At 37.8% G+C, this 13441-nt stretch overlaps 1 protein-coding gene across 19 annotated transcripts in view; it reads left to right on the top strand.

Moving 5' to 3' along the window:
- PARD3 (par-3 family cell polarity regulator) overlaps positions 1-13441 on the top strand; it is a 458092-nt gene that overhangs the window by 264625 nt on the left and 180026 nt on the right. For 12 of the 19 annotated variants that reach the window (XM_055804333.1, XM_055804330.1, XM_027781619.2 and 9 more), the window contains 2 exons: positions 352-390; positions 13031-13219. In XM_055804333.1, coding sequence (XP_055660308.1) covers positions 352-390; positions 13031-13219 — 228 coding nt within the window. The remainder of the gene's footprint in view (positions 1-351; positions 391-13030; positions 13220-13441) is intronic. The other 7 variants (XM_027781621.2, XM_027781620.2, XM_055804329.1 and 4 more) reach the window with 1 other exon arrangement.

Genomic DNA, 13441 nt, shown 5'->3' with positions numbered 1-13441 from the left:
TTCTTCAAAAATTTCAAAGCAGAAGGAAAAGGCCAGGGAAGAACATCCCTGAATGAGAGTGTTCCACCAGCCAGAAAATGGTACAAGCAGCTGAGATTCTTCATTGGCTAGATAGCCACCTACCTCACAACCAGATAAAGTCACTGGCCTAAGATCACTGGAGGTTATTTTTGTTCACCTCTCATTTAGTGCTTGTTTAGACAAATTTGAATCAAGGGTGTGGCAAACACCCTTCATTTTTCCATTACCCACTTCACGTCAGAATTAGAGCTCTTTGTTTCATCCCCCTGCTGATAGATAGTATATGTCGTATGTAGTTGTGTTCTTATGTATTTTTTTTACTTCCTTTAGAATGCAGAACAAAGCCAGTCACAAATTCCAAAGGAAACGGTAAGAGCTTTGTCTTTTCCATACTGGAAGACTCCCAAATGTTTTTAAATTGATATGGCACTTCATCAAAGTTTCACAGATCCTCCTTTCACCTTATACACTGTAGATGGCTCTGTCTAGCTTTACATTTTAAATGCGTTTTTTAATGTAATTTCAAATACTGTTTGAATATTGTGTACAAATCAGTTCTTATGTATGTTCAAGTGCTATTTGAAATTACATTAGCCAAAGGCCTAAAGTTGGAATGATAAGAGTAGACTGTTAACTTGGGTCACTTGTTGAAACTGTTTAAATCATTATTGTGTGACTGAATCCTGAGATACAAACACAGCGATTAGGCAGTTTGGATTTAAGGCTCAATTGTATCCTCATAGCAAACCGCTGTTTGTTAGTTATTTTTAAGAAACTATTTAGTTTCTTTAGTTCTTAAAAGAAAAGATTTAACCCTTTGAGGGCTGTAACAGGTATGTATGTGATCTGTCAGTGAGGCTGTGTATTGAGGTTGTATACTGTTTACACACCTCATTTTAGTCAGTAGAACAGGATCAGTCTTAATACACATTATACTAGTATCTGTTAAAAGTTTTTCTAAAATAAAAGATTTTATGAAATATTAACAGAGGTATAACAAGAATATATTACCTTAAGGGTATAGTGTATCTTAGTTAAAAACATATTTCAAGAAACTCCATTCAATTAGGTATCTATTTCAAAATTAAATAGTAACTTAGATTATGGAGAATTTAAGAGCATTTGTGCAGGGATTTGAAATCAGCTAGGCTGTTGAAAAACAGAAAAGGTTTCTCTAGGCAATTCAGAATGCCTTACAAGCAATGGTGAGGTAGTGTCTGGGATAAAAAGAAAGTCAAGACTAGGTAAAGAGATGTAAGAGCCATCTCAGTGAGATAGTCAAGGGTACATTGGTTGATACTATTATTTTTTCTGGCCAATGGAATGTAACTGTAAAAATGGGCTTTTGGGTTGAATGTAGCAATATTCACTTTTATCCCTCTGGCTTTTGATGTCCTTCTAGCTTGAAAGTCATCTGCATAAGGGCTCTGCAAAATTGTGGGTGTATCATTGTTTCAGACATGCCTTGCAGTATCTTTTTAGTACATCTCATTAGTATATGTATGGTTTTATCTTCATAGTTTCTTACCATGTACTGCTGATACATAAGGAGATCAAAGATAAAAACCCAGGACCGTATTTCTGCCTGTAATTGAATACAATTGAGAATAATTTGTGGGTGCAGCCTTATAAAAGTGCCCTGGTTTTAGGAGTTGAAATTCTGCCCCAAAACTGCATTAAGATTAGTCAGATCACCTACAAGGTGTTAATATAAATCAGTTGCTCATCTGTTGCAAAGTTAGTGTTTTGAATTCAATTCCATGGTAAATGCTTTCTCTGCCTCTTTTGAGACCAACACCCTGACTTCATCTAAGGAAAGACCAAAAGAAAATAAGTATCTCTCATTTGTTCTCTGTGGATGTGGGCTAAAAATTGCTTGTTAACCAGGGGATTATGGAAGACAGACAGGAAGCATATGAGTAGCTAGGGATTTCTGAGAAACCACCCAGAAAGACCTAGCAAGCCTTGGAAATAAGGAACTGAACTGGGAAACGTGTGGAGAGTTACTTGGTTAGTGAGGGAATGAAGCTAGAAAGCTGGTCAAAATGTGTTTTGCTTAATGGCTTGTTTTTTTCATTATGGGGTGGGATTTTTCTGTTACTTATTTGAAGGCTCAGATCAATAGTGATCAATAGTAGGAACAATAGATCTCTTTAAATTTGCTTACTCCCGGGTGGAAGTAAAAAATGGACTAAACGTGAAAGGTATGAGCGGGTATTTGTAATGCACAATGCTTTTGCACTTACCTCTCTTCTTCCAATCTGCCTTGCTTTGGGTAAGTGTTATACTCCAATTCTACAGAACTAATTTTCCTCAGCTGTACATTAATAATACAGTCACATGCTTTCTTTTTTTTACATATTATTTTTGAAACTATTTTTCATTGCTTTCCTTTATTCTTGGTTCTGCCTCAATCCCTATTTATTCCTCCTCTGTCTACTTTTCAGGTCTTTAAGATTTCTAATCTTGCAATTTCTATTTCTGTGCCTGCTCTGATCATTGTGCTGTTAGTTGTGAGGTTTTAGTCTCCAAGTGTCAAGGACTTGATAGTAGAATGCAAAGCAAAAAAAACCCCAAACCCAACAACAACAAAAAAAAGCATGATGAAAGCAGGGAAGCTATAGAAATGAGAGAGAGGTAAAATACTAAGTCTGTTTTTAGTTTAAAGACAGAATGTTTGCGGTTGTTTTTTGTTGTTATGTCTTTGTGGGGAAATAGAAGAAAAATGCACCTTTGAAATTAAAAAAGAAAAAAACCAAAACCTTGAAAACGGAAGGCCTGAAATAAAATGTCTATGTAGACCCCAAAATAAAAAGCCCAATTTATCAGCACATTATTAACACTCAGGGGTTACATTCATATAACTGGTAATTTGAAATGGTTTACACTAATATTGTGGCACTTGGATGCTGTAGCTAGAGTCTTCATAGATGTAATGAAGAAAACCTTGAAAATTATTTTTTTCTTCATTTATTTGTGGCCTGAAATCTTACCCATGTAGGAGAGCATATGACTTCATATTTTGCACACCGTCACAAAATACAGATTCCCATCTTCTCATTCTTGAACTGTCATAGGAGTAGTTTTTGTAACTTGCTAAGCTCTCAGAATTTAAGCTTTGCTTTCCAGTTATCCATAAGAAATGTAAATTGCTAATGCAACTTCAGCTTCTATCCAGTAACTGTGCCCTGGTGAAAACAATAGTGCTGTTTTTACCTTCTGTTTTGCTGACAAATGGAACAGGCACTCTACTTCTGAAGCAAGGAAATCTCCTGTATCTTGGTTGAAAGATTGTTTCACACAGCCATGAGTTTGTGCCATTTGTATATCTGATGACAACATGGAACAGATGCACCTATTTCTAAATGTGGTGATTATTTGGAATGTAGGAGATTGACCGTAATAGGAAAACTAGTAATTTATCATTATTACATTTCTTTTTTTAAGCATAATTATCTTAATCTTGTTACGGAGCATTGAAATGAACTGTTAATTATGCTATGTAAAACATCTGCCAATTAATTTTTCCTCATACTCTTTGAAAATCAGTAGTGTTTCAGTAGTAGTTTGCTTTTACAATTGTCATTCACTGCTTATTTTATGATTTCACAACCTGCAAGTTAACTTTCATGTAAGCATAATACTAGAAAAATAATAATTATTGTATAAGTAAGTGTTTTTGAGGTGGTGTTGTCTATTGGTAAAAAGAGATTCAAAGTTAAGATTCAGGATTTCATTTAATGATTGTTTCACTCAGCAGCATGGGAAAGCTTCAGTTTTCGATTCTCATTTGTTTTTCTGTCAAATTGTTGTAAGTGAGCAGAATGTTATGAATTTTAGTGAGTGCAGGATTCGTAACAGTGACATAACAGGAGCGGTTGGTGTGTTGGAACAATATATAAATGTTTAGCAGCTCTGATGGAAATTGCAAATGGGATTGCTTTTTATTTTCTTCTGAACTTGAACATCTGATGCTCCTGTTGTTATATAAATTTCATTTTGATCACCGTCTTTTTTCAGAATCGAAGGGTATTTTCATGGCTAAACCTATCAGCATTTTTGGTTTCAAATGCACCTTTTATGCAAGAATTCATAAGCTTTTGGAATAGGGTGATACAACTGTGGTCAGAGGCATTTTGTAAGAACTAGCACATAGTTATGTTTATACATATTTTGTTTGCAACTTTTTCTGTTGTGAATATGAGAGATATACTAGCAAATGCCTAGAAAGACATCATTTGTATTGATTAACGGATGGAAAATTCTTAGAGCTTAATCTTGGGGAAATAAACATTGCCAGTGTTTAGCTTTAAGATATTGGTGTTTTGAGCACATATGTTTGTTTCTAACTTTTGGTGGAAAGCTGTTTGTATTACTTCAGGATACATATTCACTGGGTGTGTATCCATAGCTATATTTCAAAAGCTGTAAGTTAAGCTCCACCGATTCATATTTAGCACTTACATAGAACTTCAGCTTTTATAGCAGTTTTGTATCATTCAGTTGATGCAACTCTTCCTTCACATAGAACCTTCTTTGGAGAACAGTTTAGAGCTTCATCAGTTTCCATTGCTGCACTAGGTGATCCAAGTGTCTAAAAATTGAGCCAAGATCATACACTGACTAATATGAGCCTACATCAACAGCAGTGATGTCATTAGATACAGAATTATTTTCTTGCAGGAGGAGAGGTCTGACTAAATGAATGCTGTTATTTCCTCCATGGTGTTTAGGAATACTGCAAATAACCTGTGCTGATTGTTTTTTTTATATTTTTATCTGCTAATTGTGTGAGGCACAAGGTGATTACAATGTTTTAAAAGCCTTTTTTAGTGCTATTTTGAGTGGTTTCAGATTATATTTTTAATAAAGTTGTGATGTAAGAAATAGTAGATCACTGCCTGTATGAAAGAAAGACGTAATGAATGTGTGATCTTCTGCAGGATACTGCTGTACTTAGTTTTCTACCATAGGAGGTACTCTAGTATGGAATAGCATATTCTGGGCATTAAAGAGTAGAGCTGGGACATGAATTCCTAGTGAATAATTAATGTAACAGTTGAGTGACTGTATTTATGAATGCTCTTTGAGTACTCTGAATTTCCTGGAATTTTCAATGACAATCCACATAAACTTCTGTGTAAGGGTGTGCTTGGGACTGATGCTCAAGCTCATAGTTCTGACTGTTGTCTGCAGGTGATTTACCTGGGCTGCAGCGTGGCACTCCCAAGCTGGATCCATGCAGGACTGCAGGGCAGCTTTAGCTGTTTTCTCAGTTTGCAGTGATCACGCTTGCTGACCAGTTGCCAGTTTCATGGAAGGCAATGCATGTGTTCCTCCACCAAGGTTCTGTAACAGGGCTGCCTCAGTGCCACTGTTGCAGAGTCATCCTGAGGCCACACTGGTGTGTGCTTCATTATTCACCATTATTATGGTATTTCCTACATACTGACGTTATGTTGTTTTGGATAATAGGAGTCAACTACGTAAGGCATTTACAATTCAAACGACAGATATACACTATGAGACTGAAAGGGGCTTGCCAGATCCTTTAGTTAGTTAACTGCCAGCACAGGCAATAGGGTCATCAGGTTCTTTCAAATGCTTGTCCTAATTTGGGTGAGGGCAAAGTTCACATTGTTGCTTAAAATTCCTATTTAAACCTCTGTTTAACCTCTGAGTGCAAAGCTTGTTTTACTGCACTGTTGGCTTTAGACTCTTGGTGTCGATTCTTCCTTTCTAATAAATCCAGGGAAAATAGTGAGATGATGTGGTTTGCCATGGTTGCGTGAATATCTGCAGAAGTAGGAGTAAGACACAGGTCAGTCCCAGTGGCCCGTGCGGGCATTGCCTCCTGTGGAACCTGTTTCTTGCCATGGACTTCTACAAAGACATTAATTTCCTTTCAACTTTGTTTTCCTGTCTGACTTCCCCAGACACTCTCTATCTGTTTCTTTGGTCTTTCAGGTCTTGCACATCCAATAGGCCAGTGAAAGAAGTATAAAGATTTTTAGGGAGCTGTGTCATTATTGAGTTGGGCATTGAAGGTTTTCTTGTACAAGAGATAATGCAGAGAGCTGTAGCTTTACACATTTCTTTGGCAGAGCAGACACCTGCTGTATATCTAATCCCTTGGTTTTCACTTCTCTAGGATAAGCATCTTGTGAAGAAATGGAGTTAGCAATGCAATCACATATTTGTTTCAGAACATACAGTGGGAGCTTGAAGCTATAGTAGGAACAACAGTTTGAAGCAGGATATTGTTGGCCTGAATAAAGTACAGTCATTATGGTAACGGCAACAGACTAGTCCCTGTGTGAAGTTCTGAGATGCGTAACCAACAAAGTATTTTTAGCGGTCTGATCAGTTGATTTGAAATGTAGAATCTCAGCTGCTTAAACCAGTTTCTATGACAGCCCAGATCGGAGTGTTAGCATTAAGGAGAATAATGTTAGCATAGATAGCAATGGCCTTCTTATAGGGAAAAATAACAAACATGTGGATGTACTTAAACATGGGCTTTTGCTACGCTTTGATTTTCATACTAAATGAAAATCGCATGCTAGAATTTCTGTGCTTTGGAAAACATTTAATTTTTTCCTATACCATTTTTTAATCCATCACAAACATTAAATTGAAGACATTTTTGAATGTGGAACATGTTTTTTGATATTAAATTATATTCTTAAAATGGGCATAACTGGAGATGTAACAAGCCTGTTTTGCAGTATTTTCATGGGCTAGCATTTCTGCATATAAATATGTACCCAAGTTAATCCACATATGATATGCAAAAAACTTTTCCTTGGTGGGATTAGAATTAAAGCAGACCACATTTCCTATAAAATCTCAGAATTCAGATGTAGTTTTTGATATTTAGCAGCTGCTGTTTGATTTGAAGGAGTGCAGTCTTTGCCAGATGTGACATATTAACTTAGCTAATATGAGTAACGAGTCACAGTGTAGATGTGCAAATAAGATTCATTAGTGTTTATCTAACATAGAGAGAGATTAGAATACTTAACCTAGGAAGAGTTAAGGAAAAGAAAGCAAGTGTAACAATGTTAGTTGTTTAGTTGGCTTAAGTCCTATATCATTGTATAACTAGGAAAGCAGACACTTCAGGCCCCTATAACTTGTAACGCAACACGATTGTTTGATTTGAAAAGAGCAACCAAACAAATAAAAGATAAAAGGCCTTGTATTTCAGGAGGAAGCTGTGTTGGAGTGTGCATGTCACTACTGGATCAGTAGGCAGGCTTTTCTCTGCTGGAGGTCCAGTTTTAAATCTGGGATTCTGTAGTTGTATTTATCTTTAATGTCCACCCACAGCAGGATGCATCAGCTCTCAGTTATTCCTCCCGAGGAGAGGCCTCAACTGAAGTTAGAGAGGTACGTTTTAGGCCACCTACATTGCTCTGTTTTCAGTACCTCCAGCAGTAATAAATCTACATTTTTATAAATACTAAACATCACCCCCCACGAAACAGTTATTGACGAAGGAAGCTGTTTTGGTTCCTTAGAGCTGTTCAGTTTGTGTTCTACATTTGTATGTGTGATGGCATGTGGTAAAACTGAGTCATCATCTTTTTACGCATCTCAGTTTAGAAGGTGGCCTGATGTGACAGCAATGTTGCCAACCTAACTTGAAGGACAAAACAATCCGAGTCATCTCTGATGTCAAAAATATCTTCGCACAATAGCGAGGTGAAATCTCTCTCCTGCATATATAAGAATTCTACTTTATTACAATAACCGAGACAAATTTTATTTGCTTCCCAGTGTATAGAAGCAATGATTTCTTAGTGTCACAGGTACATTGTGAGAAAGAATAAAATAATGGATACTATATTAAAATCTTCTAAAGATTGAAAATGTCCTGGAAAAGGCTGTGGTATTAGGTTGGCAATTCCCCATTATTGAAACCAAATGACTAAACCTGGGATTTTGCAACGTCCAGTCCTTTTACAACTTACACTTCTTAGACCTGCTGAGCTCTTATGTCCATGGGACTTATCTTTCAAGAACTTGAGATTTTCCATCTAGACAAATTCAAAAGAGAGAAGATGCATTTGTGAGGCAAAAGGTTGATAGGTTAAAAAAATAATAACTAAACAGAGGCTAACAGGCTTAGGGCTGTGATGTTAGAAGGCTGCGTACAACAGGATTTGGGGGCAGGTAAAGTGAATAGTGTAGATGGGGTCATTGGAGGTGTTGGGTAGGGTTTGCGCTACAGTTACGTAATTGATCATATGAATTTAATTGTGATATATATAAGGGTGTGGTTTTATATGTACCCTTATATGTGTGTGCATACAAGAGCCCTGTAAATGTTTTCATGTACATGCTTTCATATACATAAATGTAGGTTACCCTTTAAGAGTGGCGATGCAGAGCTTTATTAATTGCTTCTCTGAAAGGAAACAGGAGTGTATTGGATTTTTGCTGGAAGTCCTATGATTAACTTAGTTCTTTTATCTCTACATAATCACAAAGTAACTTGCAGACAAGTTTCAGTGACTTAATAGCTGCTGAGAAGACAGCATGTCTAAGCTTGCAAAAGAATGAACTTCACTGGAGAGAATGCAGCCAGATTTGTAGCTGCAGTGAGCCACTTCGGAAACTTGTCCCAGCTTGATTGAAAATTGCTTCCCCCACTAGGTGGGAGGAGGTTTTTCTTTGCTGTTCGGTTTCTTTTTTCACCCATCTCATGCTGCTTACTCACAACTTTGATGAGATTTTTATAAAGGGAAGAAGTCCCAAGCAAGAAATTTCTTCATAGTATTTAAAACGTGATAAGGAGATGCTGTCACTAATATGATGAGATAAACACTGCACTCTTAGTGTCAAGGTCCATTTTAATGTCGTTTGTAAAAGTAAATCAGGTTTTCTGATTGGATCAGAAACTGATGTTATGTAGAAGAAAAAAATTTCCCCCATTTGTTACAATTTTTTTAATCTCTATATATCAAACCACTGCCATAAGTTAGGAGGTTTAAATTTAAAATATATTTATCTTGTATTTAAAAAGTTTAAAACTTACCTCAAATGTCATTTAGCATAAACTGATGCTAAGTATGAATTTGAAGCAAAAAATAGTCAACTACATATTTTATCACCAATCGAAATTTTATTACAAATTACATACTTGAGCAGCTTCATTCATCCAACTGAAGTCATTTCAGATGACCTTTTCCTCATCAGAATCTGTCTGAATGGAATATTGTTTTGCTGTTAATTGTTTTGGACATACTATGTGAAAAATCTTAAGGGAGTTGAATTTTGTTGTTCAGGGTTCACAGTACATAATTTTGCTTGCGTGTTTACTGCTGGCCTGTCAAAGTGTATGAAGGAATAAATTTCTCCCACAGATCAACTAATCATGAAAATAGTATTGAGGTGTTTGATTGACATAGTGAAGCTGTTAATTTAGAGTGTATCAAGATCAAATGGAAGTTATTGCAATTAGGAAGTGATTGTGTTCTCAGTTGGAATTTTTAAATGCTGCATTTTAGATTTTTATGCATTTTTATGCTGTCTCGTGGATGTATTAGCGAATTGTGATGGTTTGTTACATTTAGATACTGAATGTTCAACACAATTTCAGTGCGAATTTTACTTTTTTATAATAGCTTATATTTGATTGGGGACGGTCGCTGTACATGTAATGTTTCTGTACTCTAAAGGGCTTTGTGGAACAAAGGATTCAGCCAGTCTGAGGAGTTGTTTGTTATTTTTGTTTTGTATTTGCAACTTGGGTTCAAAATATTATGGTATCAGGCTAAAATCTTCCTGCTTATTTCTCTGGCAGTGGCTCCTTTATGACGTAATCACTGTATAGTTTCATTCCAAGCTTTCAATGTATGAAGTTGTATTATATATGTCATATATAGTAAGACCTTCTTTGGTACCGTGGTGTGGCACAAATGTTAAAGTCTGTACTTTCATATTGATAGTCCTTCCTTGAATCTTAATGGAGCAGTTACTCATGAAAGTCACATTTTTTTCTTAAGTATTCTTTGAAAAATGGTGGGATATCAAAAGGAAATGTTAGTTCTCTCTATTGCTTCCTCTTTTAAAAATCTTCATTCAAGCATATGGCACTGACAGATGAGACAGATTCTAGAGGGCAAAAGGCTTCTCCTGTCCCCAAAATTGCAGACACAGGTATGGTGGTGAAAGAAGTTGGCTTAGCTGAAAAAAAGCTGTGGATACCTGGTGAAGTCCCTAAAGCTATTTAGCCTTAGCCCAGTAATGGTAACTTTTTTCTTAGGATGATCGAGCAATTTTATCATGGCTTCAAAACTTCTGTTCCAGCGCTGAGGCTGCTGTTTCTCATTTTTTTGTGAACCTCTTCTACTCACTCAGGTGCAGTTGCTTAAGGAGTTCTTTAGTTTGTTCCAGTTTAGGCCTTAAGTTCACCTGCACACTCAGGTGATTGTTGCCTGATAATAGCTTATTTCCTTATTCCAGACTGTAGAAGACAAGCAAGCAGAAGGCTCACATTAAGAACAGTGCTGAGCTGATAATGCAGCTCTTTGGGTCTTGCTGAAGAGAAGTAGCATGGAGGGCCATTAGCCAAGTCCTTGGGGAAGCTTGCTAAGATGCTCTGTCCAATTGACCCTTTGGCATATAGAAGTGCACCCTACGGGGACAGGCTGTGCAGGGAAGCAGTTTAGTTCTCTGCTCTGGAAGGAAGATCGCTCTGGCTGAAGTTCTGGCAGATTTTTTAGAAGATTAGAAAATACTGGGGGGGGGGATTGATTGTAGGTTTATGATTACAGTAGTAAAGAAAAATCTTATGTACTTCCTACCCATACATCCTACCTTGGCTTTATCTCCTCGTTGGCTTGCAAGCTTTTGTTGCTACTACTGTTTATTAAGGAATATGAAAGTTATTAGTATTACAGGAAATAAAAGGTAATGTGCATCTGTCTCAGATTGTTTTACTCTGCAGCCACCTGACAAAAGGTGCATTCAAATATATGCTGTAACTTGTGCTTCTGTGACCCAAGCAGGAAAATTAGGGTTGTTATTTTCCCAAAATTTGGAAAATAGTTTTTAAATCCATTTTTTTCCCCATGGACACAGTGCACCTTTCCATTCATGATGGCTATCACAGATCATGCTGTTTTGCATAGCCAAGAGGTGTATTTGGATAATGGGATTCACAAGTGAGCCAGCCAAGCTAGGGCACTTGGATAGCGTGTGTTAATTTTTTTTTTTTTAATTGGTGAAGCATTATGCTTTGTTATAAAGAAAAGGTGATTAGAGACGAGCAAATAGCATCCAGCGCAAGGGAAAGGGCTGGCAAACACATTAAGGTTCATGCTTTTAACCAAGTGGGAAATAAGAGCTCCCGGTTTTCTTCCTTTGGCTGTTCCGATTCTCTCAGCAGTCTGGCTGCCTTCCCGTGTGACATTTTCACATTGCATTTCTAGGTCAATGGTGACACAACTAGCATGCTTGTGCCCAAATTGATCATCTCAGTCTGCTGTACTCCACATGGCTTTCACATCCATCTTTGCTGTAGTCTGTGTTTGAATTTCAGAAGAGCCTGTCAGCTTTGCATTTCCTCAGGTCTTAAGAAACAGGGATGGCTCAGCAGGCACATGTTAACCTTTCATGTGTCTTGTCATGCTCCAGGTATCTGGGAGTAGGAGAAAAACAGTAGAGAGCTTTGCAAATAGATGAGAGTGACATAGGAAAAGTCAATATAAAATCAGTGTCAGTGAGGGAGGTGACATATTTGCTGAGGTTATGAAAAAATTGACCAGGTTAATTCTTCCAGAGAAGAACTGTCGACTGTTGGACATTAGTGTGCACCTTCTGGGGGGATGTTCTTTTTCTCCTTCATGTGGGTGAGAAAAAAACACACAGCTGGGTTAATGAGCATCTTTCTGCAGGCCAGACACTGACCCCACTGCAGAGAATTGCCTTTAAGGCCATGACTTCTTTCTTTTATAAAGTTACAACCAAAAGTGTTTATAACTGCTCTGTTAGAACTGAAAGGTGGCTAGAGACAAGTGGACAGTGTCTACTGCAAGGGACAGGGCTGGTGAACCGCCCATCCCTCCTTTTCCTCCTTTGGGCAGCAGCCACTTGTGCATGCGTGCTGCTCCTCAGGGCCTGACCATTTTCTTTCTTGGGTGTTGTGCCTGTGCCTGCTGCCCCAATGAGCACCACTGCTCTGTGGGGACACGTCAGTGTCCCTGCCACCCTGAGCTCAGTGGGGGTGCAGTGAGAGGCCGGCCACCTGCACTTGCATGGCTTTTGGGTGCATGGAAGGGTGCCGCTGAGCGGCTTCTTGCTGGGACCCTGGCAGGCCTGGGACTATAATTTGAGCAAAACCTGGGATTGTCCCAGCCAGGCTACAGCTGGGCGTGAAGAGCTGAAGATGTGGTTAAGAGGACAGAGGTGAAAAGCAGAGCTGGGAAAGAGAGAAAAATTGGTGCTTGGAGCTGGATTTGATGCTAAGCTTGGCAATAGCAGAGATGTGCTGTTGCAGATCACACTTGTGTGATTTTCTGTTTTTCCTAACACAGCTAGCTTATAAATGAAGTGAGGGGAATGTGTAATTTTTGTATTTGATTTTCTTGCACTTTGTTCCTCCCCGTGACTGCAAAGCTACCATAGATGATGATAATACTTTAAAATAAATTCTATAGGTTTGAAAGTAAGAAAATCTTTCTGATATAGCACTCTCAGTTAATGAAATAGCAGCTTACAGGTGAGTTGGTATTAATGGCATATTCAGTAATGACATGTGATTCAATTATTTTACTAGAGAGAAGCACTTAGACACAAACATAAGATATTTCTAAATCTAGGCATCAGCTGGAGGTGATTGAAAATACACTATTTGTGCGTGGTTCTTCAAGTAATTACTGTGGAAAATATTATGGCATTGTAGTTAAAAGCAGAGGTTTTTTTAATGCTAATTGCTGTAAAGGGAGGAGAATTCCCAAAGAAATGCTCTTCTATAATCCCATGCTAATCTTCCTGACAGAAAGCAGAAGAAGAGGAGCTTGTCCTCACCCCTGATGGCACCAGGGAATTCCTGACATTTGAAGTTCCACTGAATGACTCAGGATCAGCTGGACTTGGCGTGAGCGTCAAAGGTAACCGGTCAAAAGAAAACCATGCTGATTTAGGAATCTTCGTCAAGTCCATTATTAACGGTGGAGCAGCATCCAAGGTAAGAGAGAACATCTGTATACTTTGGTCTTCTTTGGTTTTCCATAATAACGCTGTTTTGAAAATAACCACACATTCAAGAAGAATGAGACCTCTCTGTAACTAGCTTTTCCAATTACACCATCAGAGGTAATGTTTAGATTTCTACTCAGATTCATCTGTTTGCAAATCCCAGGATTTAAACAGCCCTTATAGATTTTTGGGAAGGATACAAGCTATCCCT

This window comes from Falco peregrinus, chromosome 5, assembly GCF_023634155.1.
Source record: "Falco peregrinus isolate bFalPer1 chromosome 5, bFalPer1.pri, whole genome shotgun sequence".
NCBI lineage: Eukaryota > Metazoa > Chordata > Aves > Falconiformes > Falconidae > Falco > Falco peregrinus.
Note: the sequence above shows the minus strand (reverse complement) of the source record. Positions and strands in the feature narration are given on the sequence as shown.